Raw genomic sequence first — 15,000 nt, 5'->3', positions numbered from 1 at the left:
GCTAGAGCTGTGCACACACACACACACACACACACACACACACACACACAGATATCTGTAGCTAGAGCTGTGCTGCAGGACCTGGCCTTTATACAGGAACTGGTGTTTGTGTGCCTGAGATCGGGCTTTCTTCTGGAACACCATGACTCTGGTTTTGTCCAGATTGACTGTCAGGGCCCAGTCGTGACAGTATTGTTCCAGCAGGGCCAGGCTCTGCTGAAGGCCCTCAGGTGTGCGGGACAGCAGGACCAGGTCATCCGCGTACAGCAGACATCTGACCTCTGACCCCTGTAGAGTGAGGCCGGGCGCAGTAGAGCTCTCCAGCACTGACGCCAGATCATTGATGTAGATGTTGAATAGAGTCGGGCTCAGACTGCAGCCCTGCCTCACTCCACGGCCCTGCTGGAAGCACACACACACACACACACACTCACACACACTCACTCCACGGCCCTGCTGGAAGAACACACACACACACACACACACACTCACACACACTCCACGGCCCTGCTGGAAGAACGCGGTTCTGTGGTTACCGATCTTCACCGCACTTTTGCTGTTGGTATACAGAGATTTTATAATGTCAAATGTTTTTCCGCCGATGCCAATTTGTAGGATTTTGTACAATAGACCATCATGCCAAATTGAATCAAATGCTTTTTTAAAGTCTACAAAACATGCAAATATTTTCCTTTGTTTGTCGTTGATGTTCTTGTTGATTAGAGTGTGGAGAGAATAGATGTGGTCGGATGTGCGGTGTTTTGGTAAAAAGCCGATCTGTGCTTTATTTAAGATGTTGTGTGCTGAGACATCACTCACTCACACACACACTCACTCACTCACTCACTCACTCACTCACAAACTCACTCACTCACTCACTCACAAACTCACTCACTCACTCACTCACTCACACTCACTCACTCACACACACACTCACTCACTCACTCACTCACTCACTCACTCACAAACTCACTCACTCACTCACTCACAAACTCACTCACACTCACTCACTCACTCACAAACTCACTCACTCACTCACTCACAAACTCACTCACTCACTCACTCACTCACACTCACTCACTCACTCACTCACTCACTCACTCACACACTCACTCACTCACTCACACACACACTCACTCACTCACTCACTCACTCACAAACTCACTCACTCACTCACTCACTCACTCACTCACTCACTCACTCACACACTCACTCACTCACTCACACTCACACACTCACTCACTCACACACACACTCACTCACTCACACACTCACACACTCACTCACTCACACTCACACACTCACTCACTCACTCACTCACTCACTCACTCACTCACTCACTCACACACTCACTCACTCACTCACACTCACACACTCACTCACTCACTCACAAACTCACTCACTCACTCACTCACTCACACACTCACTCACACACTCACTCACTCACTCACTACTACAAAGTTTCAAGTCTCTACGACTTACGGTTCGGTCTGCCCGATCACTTTGAGGGGAGAATGCTGAAAAATATAATAATAGTGCTACGCGCTTGAACCCCTAATTACATGCAGGTATTTTCAAAATATAAGTACAATGTAAAAACATGTATGTACACAATAAGTCCATTGTATCAAATTATCAATGTTAGTAGTACATAGTAGTTAAAGCCACTTAATATAAAGTGGGACCCAAAGTTTTTCTTATGTTCACTAGGTAAAAATCAGTAAAGACAGCAACTCTATAAAAGACATGGCACTGATTTCTCTCTCTCTCTCTCTCTCTCTGTGTGTGTGTGTGTGCGTGTGTGTGTGTGTGTGTGTGTGTGTGTGTGTGTGTGTGTGTGTGTGTGAGAGTGCGTGTGCGTGTGCGTGTGCGCGTGTGTGTGTGTGTGTGCGTGTGTGTGCGCGTGTGTGCGCAGGTGTTGAGTGTGTGTGTGTGTGTGTGTGAGTGTGTTGAGAGTGTGTGTGTGAGGTCAGCATGGCTCCTAGGCCCTCCTCAGGAGAGTTATGGGGTCTTCACCTGATGCCTCCTCGTATCCTGGTGGACTGTTGTCTTCCCAACGGGATCCTGGTGAGTCTGGAGTGTCTGAGAGAAGCTCCACTGACCAGCGTAAAGCAGCAGCTCTTCAGCGAGGCCAGGAAATACCCACTCTACCACCTGCTGCAGGTACACACACACACACAGAGACACACACACACACACACACACGCACACACACACACACACACACACTGAGACACACACACACGCACACACAGACACACACACACACACACACAGAGAGACACACACACACACAGAGACACACACACACTGCTCTCAGCTCCTCTCTGATTGGCCCACAGGAGGAGTCCTGCTACATCTTTGTGGGCGTGACCCAGGAGGCGGAGAGGGAGGAGTTCTATGATGAAACCCGACGCCTGTGTGACCTTCGCCTCTTCCACCCCATTCTGAAGGTCATCGAGCCACTGGGAAACCGAGAGGAGAAGATCCTCAACCGGGAAATCGGTCAGTTCAGGCCAGCTATACCAGTATACCAGCGTCAGTTCAGGCCAACTATACCAGTATACCAGCGTCAGTTCAGGCCAGCTATACCAGTATACTAGTGTCAGTTCAGGCCAGCTATACCAGTATACCAGCGTCAGTTCAGGCCAACTATACCAGTATACCAGCGTCAGTTCAGGCCAGCTATACCAGTATACTAGTGTCAGTTCAGGCCAGCTATACCAGTATACCAGCGTCAGTTCAGGCCAGCTATACCAGTATACCAGTGTCAGTTCAGGCCAGCTATACCAGTATACCAGCGTCAGTTCAGGCCAGCTATACCAGTATACCAGCGTCAGTTCAGGCCAGCTATACCAGTATACCAGCGTCAGTTCAGGCCAGCTATACCAGTATACCAGCGTCAGTTCAGGCCAGCTATACCAGTATACCAGCGTCAGTTCAGGCCAGCTATACCAGTATACTAGTGTCAGTTCAGGCCAGCTATACCAGTATACCAGCGTCAGTTCAGGCCAGCTATACCAGTATACCAGTGTCAGTTCAGGCCAGCTATACCAGTATACTAGTGTCAGTTCAGGCCAGTTATACCAGTATACCAGCGCCAGTTGTCATTCTACGATTTGGAGAAGGTTATTCATGCTTTTATTACTTCTCGCCTGGATTACTGTAATTCCTTGTACTTGGGTCTTCCTCAGTCATCACTTGCTCGGCTCCAGATGGTCCAAAATGCAGCTGCAAGGCTGTTGACTGGGACAAAGAAATACGATCATGTCACCCCAATTTTAGCTTCGCTTCATTGGCTCCCAATCCATTTTAGAATTCAGTTTAAAATTCTGTTGTTTGTTTTTAAAGCTCTTAATGATCAAGCTCCCCTATATATTAGAGATCTTCTTACTCCTCTTGCACACACTAGATCTTTAAGATCTTCAGACAGAGCTCTTTTATCTATCCCTCGATCCTGTCTAAAATCTAAGGGAGATTGAGCCTTTGCTGTTGCCGCCCCACGTCTATGGAACCAATTGCCTCTGGACATCCGCCTTGCACCTTCTATTGCTATTTTTAAATGTAAATTGAAAACCTATTTTTATTCCCTGGCATTTTAATTATCTCCTGATGCTGTTTCTGTCTGTGTTGTTTGGTTGTTTCTATGTTTTATTCTATTTGTTTTTACTTTGTTCAGCACTTTGGATAGCTCTGCTATGTTTAAACGTGCTATATAAATAAAATTTACTTACTTACTTACTATCTCCTTCTGTTTATCATGAGCATTGTGAGAGTGATCTGTCAGTGTGTCTCCTCTGTGCGCAGGGTTCGCCATCGGGATGCCCATCTGTGAGTTCGAGGTGCTGAAGGACCCGGAGGTGCAGGAGTTCCGGCGGAACATCTTGAGTGTGTGTAGGGAGGCGGTGGAGGAGCGCGAGGGAGGAGGCGCACACACACAGGCGCTGTACGTCTATCCTCCAAACCTTGAGTCCTCGGCCGACCTGCCACAGCACATCTGCAGCAAACTGGACAAAGGTGTGTGTGTTCGTTTCTCCCTCTCTCTCTCTCTCTCTCTCTCTCTCAAATTCAAATTCAAATGAGCTTTATTGGCATGACTTGTACAGTATTGCCAAAGCATTGGCCATTACATAAATGGACATTACATACACAAATAATCAATAAATTCAATAAATCAATCAGTAAACAAATGTATGAATACATTTATATAAACAAGAAAAAAAAAAAAAAAAAAACCTTTGTACATTTGTACCAACATTCAGACAAGATAAGGATGATTCTGACTTTAGTTGTGTCCACTGGCTGACTCTCGTAGTTTGTGGCAGGCTGTCACATATTTTGCTGCTGTTGTGATTGAGCTAGAGATCTCTCCCAGAATATGCTTTAATTTTTCTGAATTTGGTAGTGCCATAAAATTTGGTTCTAGTTGTTGGAATCTAGTGAAATAGTCCGATCTAATGCTGTGATAGTGATCACAGTGTATCAGGAAGTGTTCTTCTGTCTCCACCTCTCTCTGAGAGCACAGTGAACACAGTCTCTGCTCTCTCACACACACACTCACACACTCACACACACACACACACACACACACACACACCTCTCTCTGAGAGCACAGTGAACACAGTCTCTGCTCTCTCGGCTGCCATCTCTGCCTGTGCCGGCCTCTCTCTACAGCCAGACTGTGGTCACTCTCACACACACACACACACACACACACACACACACACACACCTCTCTCTACAGCCAGACTGTGGTCACTCAGCCTGTACTTGGTCAGGGTCTTTCTCATTTTATGCTCTTTCACACAGCTCAGGTATTCTGCTGGTGTATAGTCTCTTTTCAGGTGTAAATAGAGTTCCATCTTCTTTTGTGCTTTAGTAGCATCTTTCCAATAGTTAATGTAATTTTGTTTTTGTAATTTAATAATTTGGTTGGGCCAGATATTGCAGTGCTGGTCTGGCTGTAGTTTCAGCATTAGCTGTGAGAGTGCGCTCCGGTGCCGGTTCTGCTCCTGACACCGCAGGGCCTCAGCCTGGTATGAGCTCGGGTCACTGCGCTCCGGTGCCGGTTCTGCTCCTGACACCGCAGGGCCTCAGCCTGGTATGAGCTCGGGTCACTGCGCTCCGGTGCCGGTTCTGCTCCTGACACCGCAGGGCCTCAGCTGGTATGAGCTCGGGTCACTGCGCTCCGGTGCCGGTTCTGCTCCTGACACCGCAGGGCTTCAGCCTGGTATGAGCTCGGGTCACTGCGCTCCGGTGCCGGTTCTGCTCCTGACACCGCAGGGCCTCAGCCTGGTATGAGCTCGGGTCACTGCGCTCCGGTGCCGGTTCTGCTCCTGACACCGCAGGGCCTCAGCCTGGTATGAGCTCGGGTCACTGCGCTCCGGTGCCGGTTCTGCTCCTGACACCGCAGGGCCTCAGCTGGTATGAGCTCGGGTCACTGCGCTCCGGTGCCGGTTCTGTTCCTGACACCACAGGGCTTCAGCCTGGTATGAGCTCGGGTCACTGCGCTCCGGTGCCGGTTCTGCTCCTGACACCGCAGGGCCTCAGCCTGGTATGAGCTCGGGTCACTGCGCTCCGGTGCCGGTTCTGCTCCTGACACCGCAGGGCCTCAGCTGGTATGAGCTCGGGTCACTGCGCTCCGGTGCCGGTTCTGCTCCTGACACCGCAGGGCCTCAGCTGGTATGAGCTCGGGTCACTGCGCTCCGGTGCCGGTTCTGCTCCTGACACCGCAGGGCCTCAGCTGGTATGAGCTCGGGTCACTGCGCTCCGGTGCCGGTTCTGTTCCTGACACCGCAGGGCCTCAGCCTGGTATGAGCTCGGGTCACTGCGCTCCGGTGCCGGTTCTGCTCCTGACACCGCAGGGCCTCAGCTGGTATGAGCTCGGGTCACTGCGCTCCGGTGCCGGTTCTGTTCCTGACACCGCAGGGCCTCAGCTGGTATGAGCTCGGGTCACTGCGCTCCGGTGCCGGTTCTGCTCCTGACACCGCAGGGCCTCAGCCTGGTATGAGCTCGGGTCACTGCGCTTCGGTGCCGGTTCTGCTCCTGACACCGCAGGGCTTCAGCCTGGTATGAGCTCGGGTCACTGCGCTCCGGTGCCGGTTCTGCTCCTGACACCGCAGGGCCTCAGCCTGGTATGAGCTCGGGTCACTGCGCTCCGGTGCCGGTTCTGCTCCTGACACCGCAGGGCCTCAGCTGGTATGAGCTCGGGTCATTGCGCTCCGGTGCCGGTTCTGCTCCTGACACCGCAGGGCCTCAGCCTGGTATGAGCTCGGGTCACTGCGCTTCAGGTGCCGGTTCTGCTCCTGACACCGCAGGGCGTCAGCCTGGTATGAGCTCGGGTCACTGCGCTCCGGTGCCGGTTCTGCTCCTGACACCGCAGGGCCTCAGCTGGTATGAGCTCGGGTCACTGCGCTCCGGTGCCGGTTCTGCTCCTGACACCGCAGGGCCTCAGCCTGGTATGAGCTCGGGTCACTGCGCTCCGGTGCCGGTTCTGCTCCTGACACCGCAGGGCCTCAGCCTGGTATGAGCTCGGGTCACTGCTCTTCAGCTGCTGGTAGAACTTCACAGCTCTTTTCTGGATAGTGATCAGCAGGGGGTATTGTCCTAATTCAGCTCTGCACGAGTTGTTTGGTGTCACTCTGTTTACTTTTAGGATGCTTTTACAAATTTGGGTTTGCAGAGTTTCGATTTCCTCTTTTTCCCATTTTGAGAAATCTTGGGTTTTCAGAGGTCCCCATATCTCGCTGCCATACAGAGCAATGGGTTCAATTATTGCTTTTAGGATTTTTAGCCATTTTTAGATTTTTCTCTCTCTCTCTCCCGCTCCGGCTCCGGCTCACTCTCGTCTCTCCGCAGGCCGTCTCATCGTGACCATCTGGGTGATCGTGTCTCCGTCGAACTCGAAGCAGAAGTACACGCTGAAGATCGCGCACGACTCTCTGCCGGAGCAGCTGATCGCGGAGGCCATCCGCAAGAAGACGCGTAGCATGCATCTGTCCGCGCAGCAGCTGCGTCTGTGTGTGCAGGAGTACCAGGGCCAGTACATCCTCAAAGTGTGCGGCTGCGACGAGTACTTCCTGGAGAAATACCCGCTCAGCCAGTACAAGGTGTGTGTGTGTGTGTGTGTGTGTGTGTGTGTGTGTGTGTGTGTGTGTGTGTCACTCTCTACAGTAGCTGTGCTTCCATATACCTGTTCTTATGTGAAGTTTGGGAAATTGCACAAAAAGAAAATCCTAAAAGGCAGATAATAAACCTATACACTCAACTGAGGCGGATAATTAGAAGCCGTGTGAATGTAAAGCATGAGTGTGTGTGTGTGTGTGTGTGTTCAGTACATCCGCAGCTGCATCACTCTGGCCCGGCTGCCGCACCTGATGCTGGTCAGTAAGGACAGTCTGTACAGTCAGCTTCCCTCCAGCGGGTTCCTGGCCCCGTCCTACAGCCGGCGCACGCCTCAGCCCAGCCCCTGCCCCGCCGGAGGAGACCCCGGGGCCCCGCGCTCGCTCTGGGCCTTCAGCACACACCTCCGGGTCCGGCTGCTGTGCGCCACGTACGTCAACGTCAACATCAGAGACATCGACAAGGTGAGAGAGAGAGACAATCATTAATGCTCATCACTCGCTGTGACGTGTGTTCTACTCAACCGCTGTGTGTGTGTGTGTGTGTGTGTGTCAGATCTATGTGAGAACAGGAATATACCATGGAGGAGAACCGCTGTGTGACAACGTCAATACACAGAGAGTACCCTGCTCCAACCCAAGGTAACACTCACTCACACACACACACACACACACACAGAGTGACACACATTAACGATCTCTCACACACAGGTGGAACGAGTGGTTGTCGTATGACATCTTCCTGACAGATGTTCCTCGTTCTGCTCGTCTCTGTCTGTCCATCTGCTCCGTCAAGGGCCGCAAGGGGGCCAAAGAGGTGCTTTACCTTTCCTTACCTGTCAATCAGCATGAGTGACTCACTGAGATCTCACAGTGTGTGTGTGTGTGTGTGTGTGCAGGAACACTGTCCGCTGGCCTGGGGAAACATCAATCTCTTCGACTATAAAGACACGCTGGTCGGCGGTAAAGTGGCTCTGGGTCTGTGGCCGGTTCCTCACGGACTGGAGGATCTGCTCAACCCTATTGGAGTGTCAGGAACAAACTCAAACAAGGTGCGTGAGGAATATGGCCATCAGAAGAGCTCTGAATCAGATCATCCTCACTGCTCTCCATCAATGTACTGTAGTAGCTGTAAAGTCTCAAGAAACGCATTATAAGACTCATCTAGACATTGTTGCCCCTTTAGAAAGTATAATGCATTAACACACATGACAAACAACCAATGTTTACAATGGAGCTGTGATGTTTACGTGCTACTTCTGAAATCCTGCCATTGCCACTATAACGATCGACAAAACTTGCAGCTCGCCAATTGAAAGCCGGCTCATACGCACACAGTATTATTATTTTCATATTATTTCATATTATTTATGAAGAGATGTAATTTTGATTTGATTTAACTTTATTGTCCTTAAAGGAGATTCTTTATGTAGACAGCAGTACTTACACATGTAGCAACAGGAAGCAGTTGAAGTTCAGTACACAATGGGTGAGTGACATCAGAAAGGACTAACTGGCCCTTCCGAGTCACCCTATGCTCATAAATGTGTGTGATAGTCCTTAAGTCGGTCCCCACTATCTTGCTGCACATTGTAACTATACTAGTCAACTTCCTCCTATTCTTGACATTAAGATTACCATACCAACAAATAATGGAAAAACTTAAGACAGATTCAATAAAACAAGTATAAAACATTTTCATAAAGGAAGCATCCATGTTAAAAGTTCGAAGTTTCCTTAGAAAATGCATATGCTGAAGAGCTTTTCCTCTAATAATATCAGTGTTTGCCTCGAATTTTAGTTTATCATCAAATACAGTCCCTAAATATGTGTACTGTTTGACCACTTCTACCTGATGTCCCTTTATGACAGAAGGCAACACAGGGACAGAGCTCTTCTTACGGAAATCAATGGACATCTCTTGTTTTCGAATAATTAATATTTAAAAATGAAGCATCACACAATTAAATAAAATGATCTACCACTGGACCAGGATCCAACTCAAACTCAGTGAGGAGAATATATAGTAAAGTCAAGTGTAATTTATTCCTGTGATCAAAGCTGAATTTTCAGCATCATTACTCCAGTCTTCAGTGTCACATGATCCTCCAGAAATCACTCTAATATGCTGATCCGGAAAATCTGGTTTCTGACCAAATCACAGCACAGAGACAGCGCTCATAATGATAATAAACAATATTCGGTTAAATACTGATACAGGCGAAACAATTCTGATACTACTCGACCTCAGTGCTGCATTTGACACTGTCGATCACAATATACTTCTTGACAGGCTGGAAAACTGGGTGGGGCTTTCTGGGATAGTCCTAAAATGGTTCAGGTCATACTTAGATGGGAGAGGTTATTATGTGAGTATAGGAGATCATAAGTCTGAGTGGACATCCATGACATGCGGAGTCCCTCAAGGCTCAATTCTTGCACCACTCCTGTTCAACCTGTATATGCTCCCAATGAGCCAAATAATGAGAAAGAACCAAATCTCTTACCACAGCTATGCAGACGACACACAGCTCTACTTAGCCCTATCGCCTAATGATTACAGCCCCATTGACTCCCTGTGCCAATGCATTGATGAAGTCAACAGTTGGATGTGTCAAAACTTTCTTCAGTTAAACAAAGACAAAACTGAAGTCATTGCGTTTGGAAACAAAGATGAAGTTCTCAAGGTGAACGCATACCTTCACTCTAGGGGTCAAACAACTAAACATCAAGGAGTCAATTCTGGAGTCAGACCTTAGTTTCAGTAGTCATGTCAAAGCAATAACTAAATCAGCATACTATTATCTCAAAAATATTGCAAGAATTAGATGCTTTATTTCCAGACTTATTTCCAGAGAAACTTGTTCATGCTTTCATCACCAGCAGGGTGGATTATTGTAATGGACTCCTCACTGGCCTTCCTGAAAACACCATAAGACAGTGTCAGCTCATACAGAACGCTGAGCAGAGCCAGAACATATGAACACATCACACCAGTCCTCAGGTCTTTACACTGGCTTCCAGTTACATTTAGGAATGATTTTAAAGTATTATTACTGGTATATAAATCATTCAATGGCCTAGGACCTCAATACATTGCAGATATGCTCACTGAATATAAACCTAACAGATCAATCAGATCATTAGGATCATATCAGCTAGAAATACCAAGGGCCCTATTTTAACGATCTGAAATGCAAGTATCAAGTGCGAAATGCAAGTAACTTTGTGGGCGGGTCTTGGGCACTGTTGCTCTTATACCGGCGGGATAAATGACTCTTGCGCCCGACACTAATCTAAAATGTGTTGGTCTGAAGTCGCTTCATTACTCATAGGTGTGGTTTGGGCGTAACGTGAAATAAACCTATCAGAGCGTCATCTCACATTCCCTTTAAGAGCAGGCGCGCTTGTTCCATGGCGGATTGCTATTATAACGGCGGATTTGCCAGGAGCGGTTCACAGCCGAAGAGACCGACGTTCTCGTCAGGGCCGTAAAACACAGAGAAGTGACATTGGGGATGGAGAAACACACCCAGATTAGCTTCGGTTAAACAGGCGTATGATAATTTGGGTAAATGTGTAAGCTAGATTTATGCCTATTTTTTCACATCTTCATGGACACAACAATGATTTCCCTCGTGTGTTAATATTGTTCCTTGTAATAATGTATGGTTTTCTAAAAATGAGAACTGCTGCATCTGTGTGTAGATGAGATAAGCAGTGTATGTGCGTTGTGCTCACGCTACATTGATTATGGCCAAGCATGCGCCCTTAAAACAGCATCTGAATAACATGCGCAACGCGCCACTGACTTTAGACTAGGTTTCTCCTGGTCAGTGGCGCAATTGTTTTCTAACCCTGCAAAATAGCATCAGGGAACGTTTGCGCCGGAACACGCCTCCTCTTTGCGCTGAACCGCCCTCGGGAGCACAAATGCATTTCCTAGTTTACCGACGTGCGTCTGTGGAGGGAAAAGTCAGCTGTGCGCGGGTGCAAAATAGGAATGAAACATGCGTCGGTGTACAAAGTCAATTGCGCTGGGTGCAAGATAGGGTCCCAAGGGTTCACTCTAAGCATGATGAGTCTGCTTTTAGCTATTATGCTGGAACCAGCTTCCAGAAGAGTTCAGATGTGCTCCTACAGTCACATTCAAATCCAGACTCAAAACACTTCTGTTTAGCTGTGCATTTACTGAATGAGTACTGTGCCACTGTACGTCCGACTGATTACACTGTATTTTATTTCTGCATCCTCCTTTTAATTCTAAACTGAACTCAAATGGCACTGAGAACTGTTTAAGTGAGATGAAGCCCTGCTGATGGCCTGGGTCTGTGTTTGTGTAGTGAGTTTGACGTGATTAAACTTGAGGTTCTGTGGGGTGCAGACTGGATTGATTCCATTCCTAGAGTTTCCGAACAAATGGGGTTTTGGGGTGTGGACTGATGGGGCAGTGAACTCGAGGTTACCCTGTGAGTCAGTCCTAGAGCTCCTCCTGTACGATTTTAGAGGGAAATCCGGTCTATTGGAGACGTCCAATAGATTTCTTAGTCGCCGAAATAACACCATAGACACAGTTTAATCACCATGGGAAAATCTGTAAAACTAGGAGTCGTGAAAAATATGATACACCGGTTATTTGCCTGATGAGAAGTTTATCTATGTATCATCTTTTTACTCTTTTAATTTCTTTTATAACTGTTTTAATTTTCCTTGCTTTTTTGTGATTATTTTAATTCCTTTCTGTAAAGCACTTTGAATTGCTATGAAATGTGCTTTATAAATAAACTTGCCTTGCCTTGCCTTACCTCAGCAACTATATTCACATTATAACCTGCGTGATTTGTGTGCAGGAAACGCCGTGTGTGGAGCTGGAGTTTCCCTGGTTTAACCAGACGGTGGTGTTTCCTGATGAACAGCAGATCGAGGAACACGCCAACTGGAGCATCTCTCGTGAGCTGGGCTACAGCTACTGTCTGGGGCTGGTACACACACTCACACACACACACAAACACATACACACACTTACACACTCACACACACACACACATTCTTGTACATCTATCTTTATGAGGACATTCATTGACACAATGCAATCTCTAGCCGCTTACCCTAACCTTAGCCATCACAACTAAGTGCCTAACCCGACCCTTGACCCTAAACCGACCCTTAACCTCATTATAACCTTATCCCTAAAACAGGCCTTTAAAGGCTCTCAGAAACTGAGGACCGGCCAAAATGTCCTTCACTTTACTCTCTTTGTCCTCACTCCAATGGTCTAAAACTCAAACTGGTCCTCACAAAGATAGTTGTACAAGCACACACACACACACACACACACACACACACACACACTCAGAACTCATGCTGAATCTCTCTGGCCCATCAGAGCAGTCGCCTGGCGTGTGACAGCACTATATCGCAGGCAGACGCGGAGCAGCTGCGAACGCTGTGCAGTCGAGACCCGCTGTATGAGCTCTCAGAGCAAGAGAAGGACTTCCTGTGGAGACATCGGTAAACACACACACACACACGTTACATGTTACGGTAACACTTTACATGTATGCGTTTGGTTGAAACTTTTATCCAAAGCCACTCGCATTGCATTCAAGGATTATACTTTATCAGGTCGTGCCTTCACTGGGAATCAAACCCATGAGACAAATTTAAAGTCTTCATGAAAGGGAAGTTGCACTGGTCTTTTCTTCCTCTATTGTGCTGTTTTTCCAAGTGAAACGCTTCTGGAACAGGAACAAATGTAGGGCGGGGCTTGATTGTGTTTGTGGGGAATTGATTGGATGGTTGGACGGTTGTGGTTTTATTTCATCATCTCGTGTTCAAGATCCACCCATGTTTTACATTCTAATAATATGTCACTGTTGTTACTGTATTTTTGATCAAATAAATGCAACCTTGGTGAGCAGAAGAGACTCTTTCAGAAACATTAGACAAACATGACAGACAGAAGCGTGTGTCCAATGCCAGGTAAGGGACCCGCCCCTTACCGAGTGTATAAAACACCTGTATGCGCTATCTTTCCTCAGTTTCTCAATCAACCTCTTGCTGCTTAGCTCAACTGTTTTCGCTGACTTCACCACAGTCAACAGAAGGAGATATCTATATCGATCAGCCTCCGCCAGGCGTGATTGTCAGAATGTTGCGGTTACTGTCCCTGCCATGGGACGGCCGTATCAGAACGCAGCCAGACCCAAGGCCCTCCAGCCCAGCCAGCAGCCCAACCAGCAGCCCAACCACCAGCCCAGCCAGCAGCCCAACCACCAACCCAACCAGCAGCCCAACCACCAGCCCAACCAGCAGCCCAACCAGCAGCCCAACCAGCAGCCCAACTACCAACCCAACCAGCAGCCCAACCACCAGCCCAACCAGCTGCCCAACCAGCAGCCCAACCAGCAGCCCAGCCAGCAGCCCAGCCAGCAGCCCAACCAGCAGACAACCAGCAGCCCAGCCAGCAGCCCAACCACCAGCCCAACCACCAGCCCAACCAGCAGCCCAACCACCAGCCCAACCAGCAGCCCAACCAGCAGCCCAGCCAGCAGCCCAACCAGCAGCCCAGCCAGCAGCCCAGCCAGCAGCCCAGCCAGCAGCCCAGCCAGCAGCCCAACCAGCAGCCCAACCAGCAGCCCAACCAGCAGCCCAGCCACCAGCCCAACCACCAGCCCAACCACCAGCCCAACCAGCAGCCCAATCACCAGCAGCCCAACCAGCAGCCCAACCACCAGCCCAACCAGCAGCCCAACCAGCAGCCCAACCAGCAGCCCAGCCAGCAGCCCAACCAGCAGCCCAACCAGCAGCCCAACCAGCAGCCCAACCACCAGCCCAACCACCAGCCCAACCAGCAGCCCAACCACCAGCCCAACCACCAGCCCAACCAGCAGCCCAACCACCAGCCCAACCACCAGCCCAACCAGCAGCCCAACCACCAGCCCAACCAGCAGCCCAACCAGCAGCCCAACCAGCAGCCCAGCCAGCAGCCCAACCACCAGCCCAACCAGCAGCCCAATCACCAGCCCAACCAGCAGCCCAACCAGCAGCCCAACCAGCAGCCCAGCCACCAGCCCAGCCAGCAGCCCAACCACCAGCCCAACCAGCAGTCTAAGCCCTGGGTTTCAGAAAAAGCCCACCAACTCTACCCCTTCAGACGTGAAGAGGAAGAGGCCTACCTGATGTTCAGCTCCAGGGGCTTCTTGGTCCAGGTTTTCGGGCTACCAGCCCATTGGACACAAGTTTGAGTTTCCCCCCTTTACCCAAGAAGAGGAAGTTCACACATAACTCAGCCCATATCAATTATTTAGAGCTCCTTACTGTGTGGAAGGCTCTGAATAATTTTCTACCTCACTTGCAGGGGTATCATATGCTGGTGCGCTGTGACAACACGCCAGCTGTAGCACCAGGTGGGGATGCGCTTGTCCAAGCTTCATGCTCTCGCTCACGGGCTGTTAATATGGAGCAAGTGGCACTTTCTGTCGTTACGGGTGACCCATGTCCCGGGCAAACCCTCTTTATGGGGATTGGTGCCTCCATCCTCAGATAGTGGGTCTACTGTAGAGGAAGTTCGTCCAGGCCTTGCGCGAAAACGCCCATTGTCCTATGTTCTTCTCGCTACGGGATGAGGATGCCCCCCTCGGCATGCTGCTCTATGCATTTCCTCCCCTTTGCCTCATAACACCGACTCTGGCCAGGGTGAGGGAACAGAGCTTGCCCATGATTTTGATAGCTCCCAGGTGGCTCTCAGAGATCATCACTCTGCTGTATGCCCATCCGTGGCCCCTCCATTACGCACAGATCTTCTGTCCCAAACCAACGGGGAAATGTACCACCCACACCCAGAGAGGGTGGCCAGGGTGGCCCTATTGACTGAACAC

The 15,000-nt window shown here is 49.4% G+C and overlaps 1 protein-coding gene across 1 annotated transcript in view; it reads left to right on the top strand.

Annotated features, from left to right (window-relative positions):
* The window catches only part of LOC307145316 (phosphatidylinositol 4,5-bisphosphate 3-kinase catalytic subunit alpha isoform), a 35,968-nt gene that overhangs the window by 7,881 nt on the left and 13,087 nt on the right, over positions 1-15,000 (top strand). Inside the window, exons 2-11 of the mRNA XM_079848346.1 lie at positions 1,916-2,163; positions 2,343-2,505; positions 3,808-4,017; positions 6,858-7,108; positions 7,334-7,585; positions 7,677-7,762; positions 7,832-7,937; positions 8,020-8,172; positions 11,971-12,102; positions 12,507-12,631. Coding sequence (XP_079704472.1) covers positions 1,975-2,163; positions 2,343-2,505; positions 3,808-4,017; positions 6,858-7,108; positions 7,334-7,585; positions 7,677-7,762; positions 7,832-7,937; positions 8,020-8,172; positions 11,971-12,102; positions 12,507-12,631 — 1,667 coding nt within the window. The 5' untranslated portion in view covers positions 1,916-1,974. The remainder of the gene's footprint in view (positions 1-1,915; positions 2,164-2,342; positions 2,506-3,807; positions 4,018-6,857; positions 7,109-7,333; positions 7,586-7,676; positions 7,763-7,831; positions 7,938-8,019; positions 8,173-11,970; positions 12,103-12,506; positions 12,632-15,000) is intronic.

Source organism: Squalius cephalus (genome assembly GCF_949319135.1).
Source record: "Squalius cephalus genome assembly, chromosome: 18".
NCBI lineage: Eukaryota > Metazoa > Chordata > Actinopteri > Cypriniformes > Leuciscidae > Squalius > Squalius cephalus.
The sequence above is the reverse complement of the archived record's forward strand: the minus strand, read 5'-3'. Positions and strand labels throughout refer to the sequence as shown.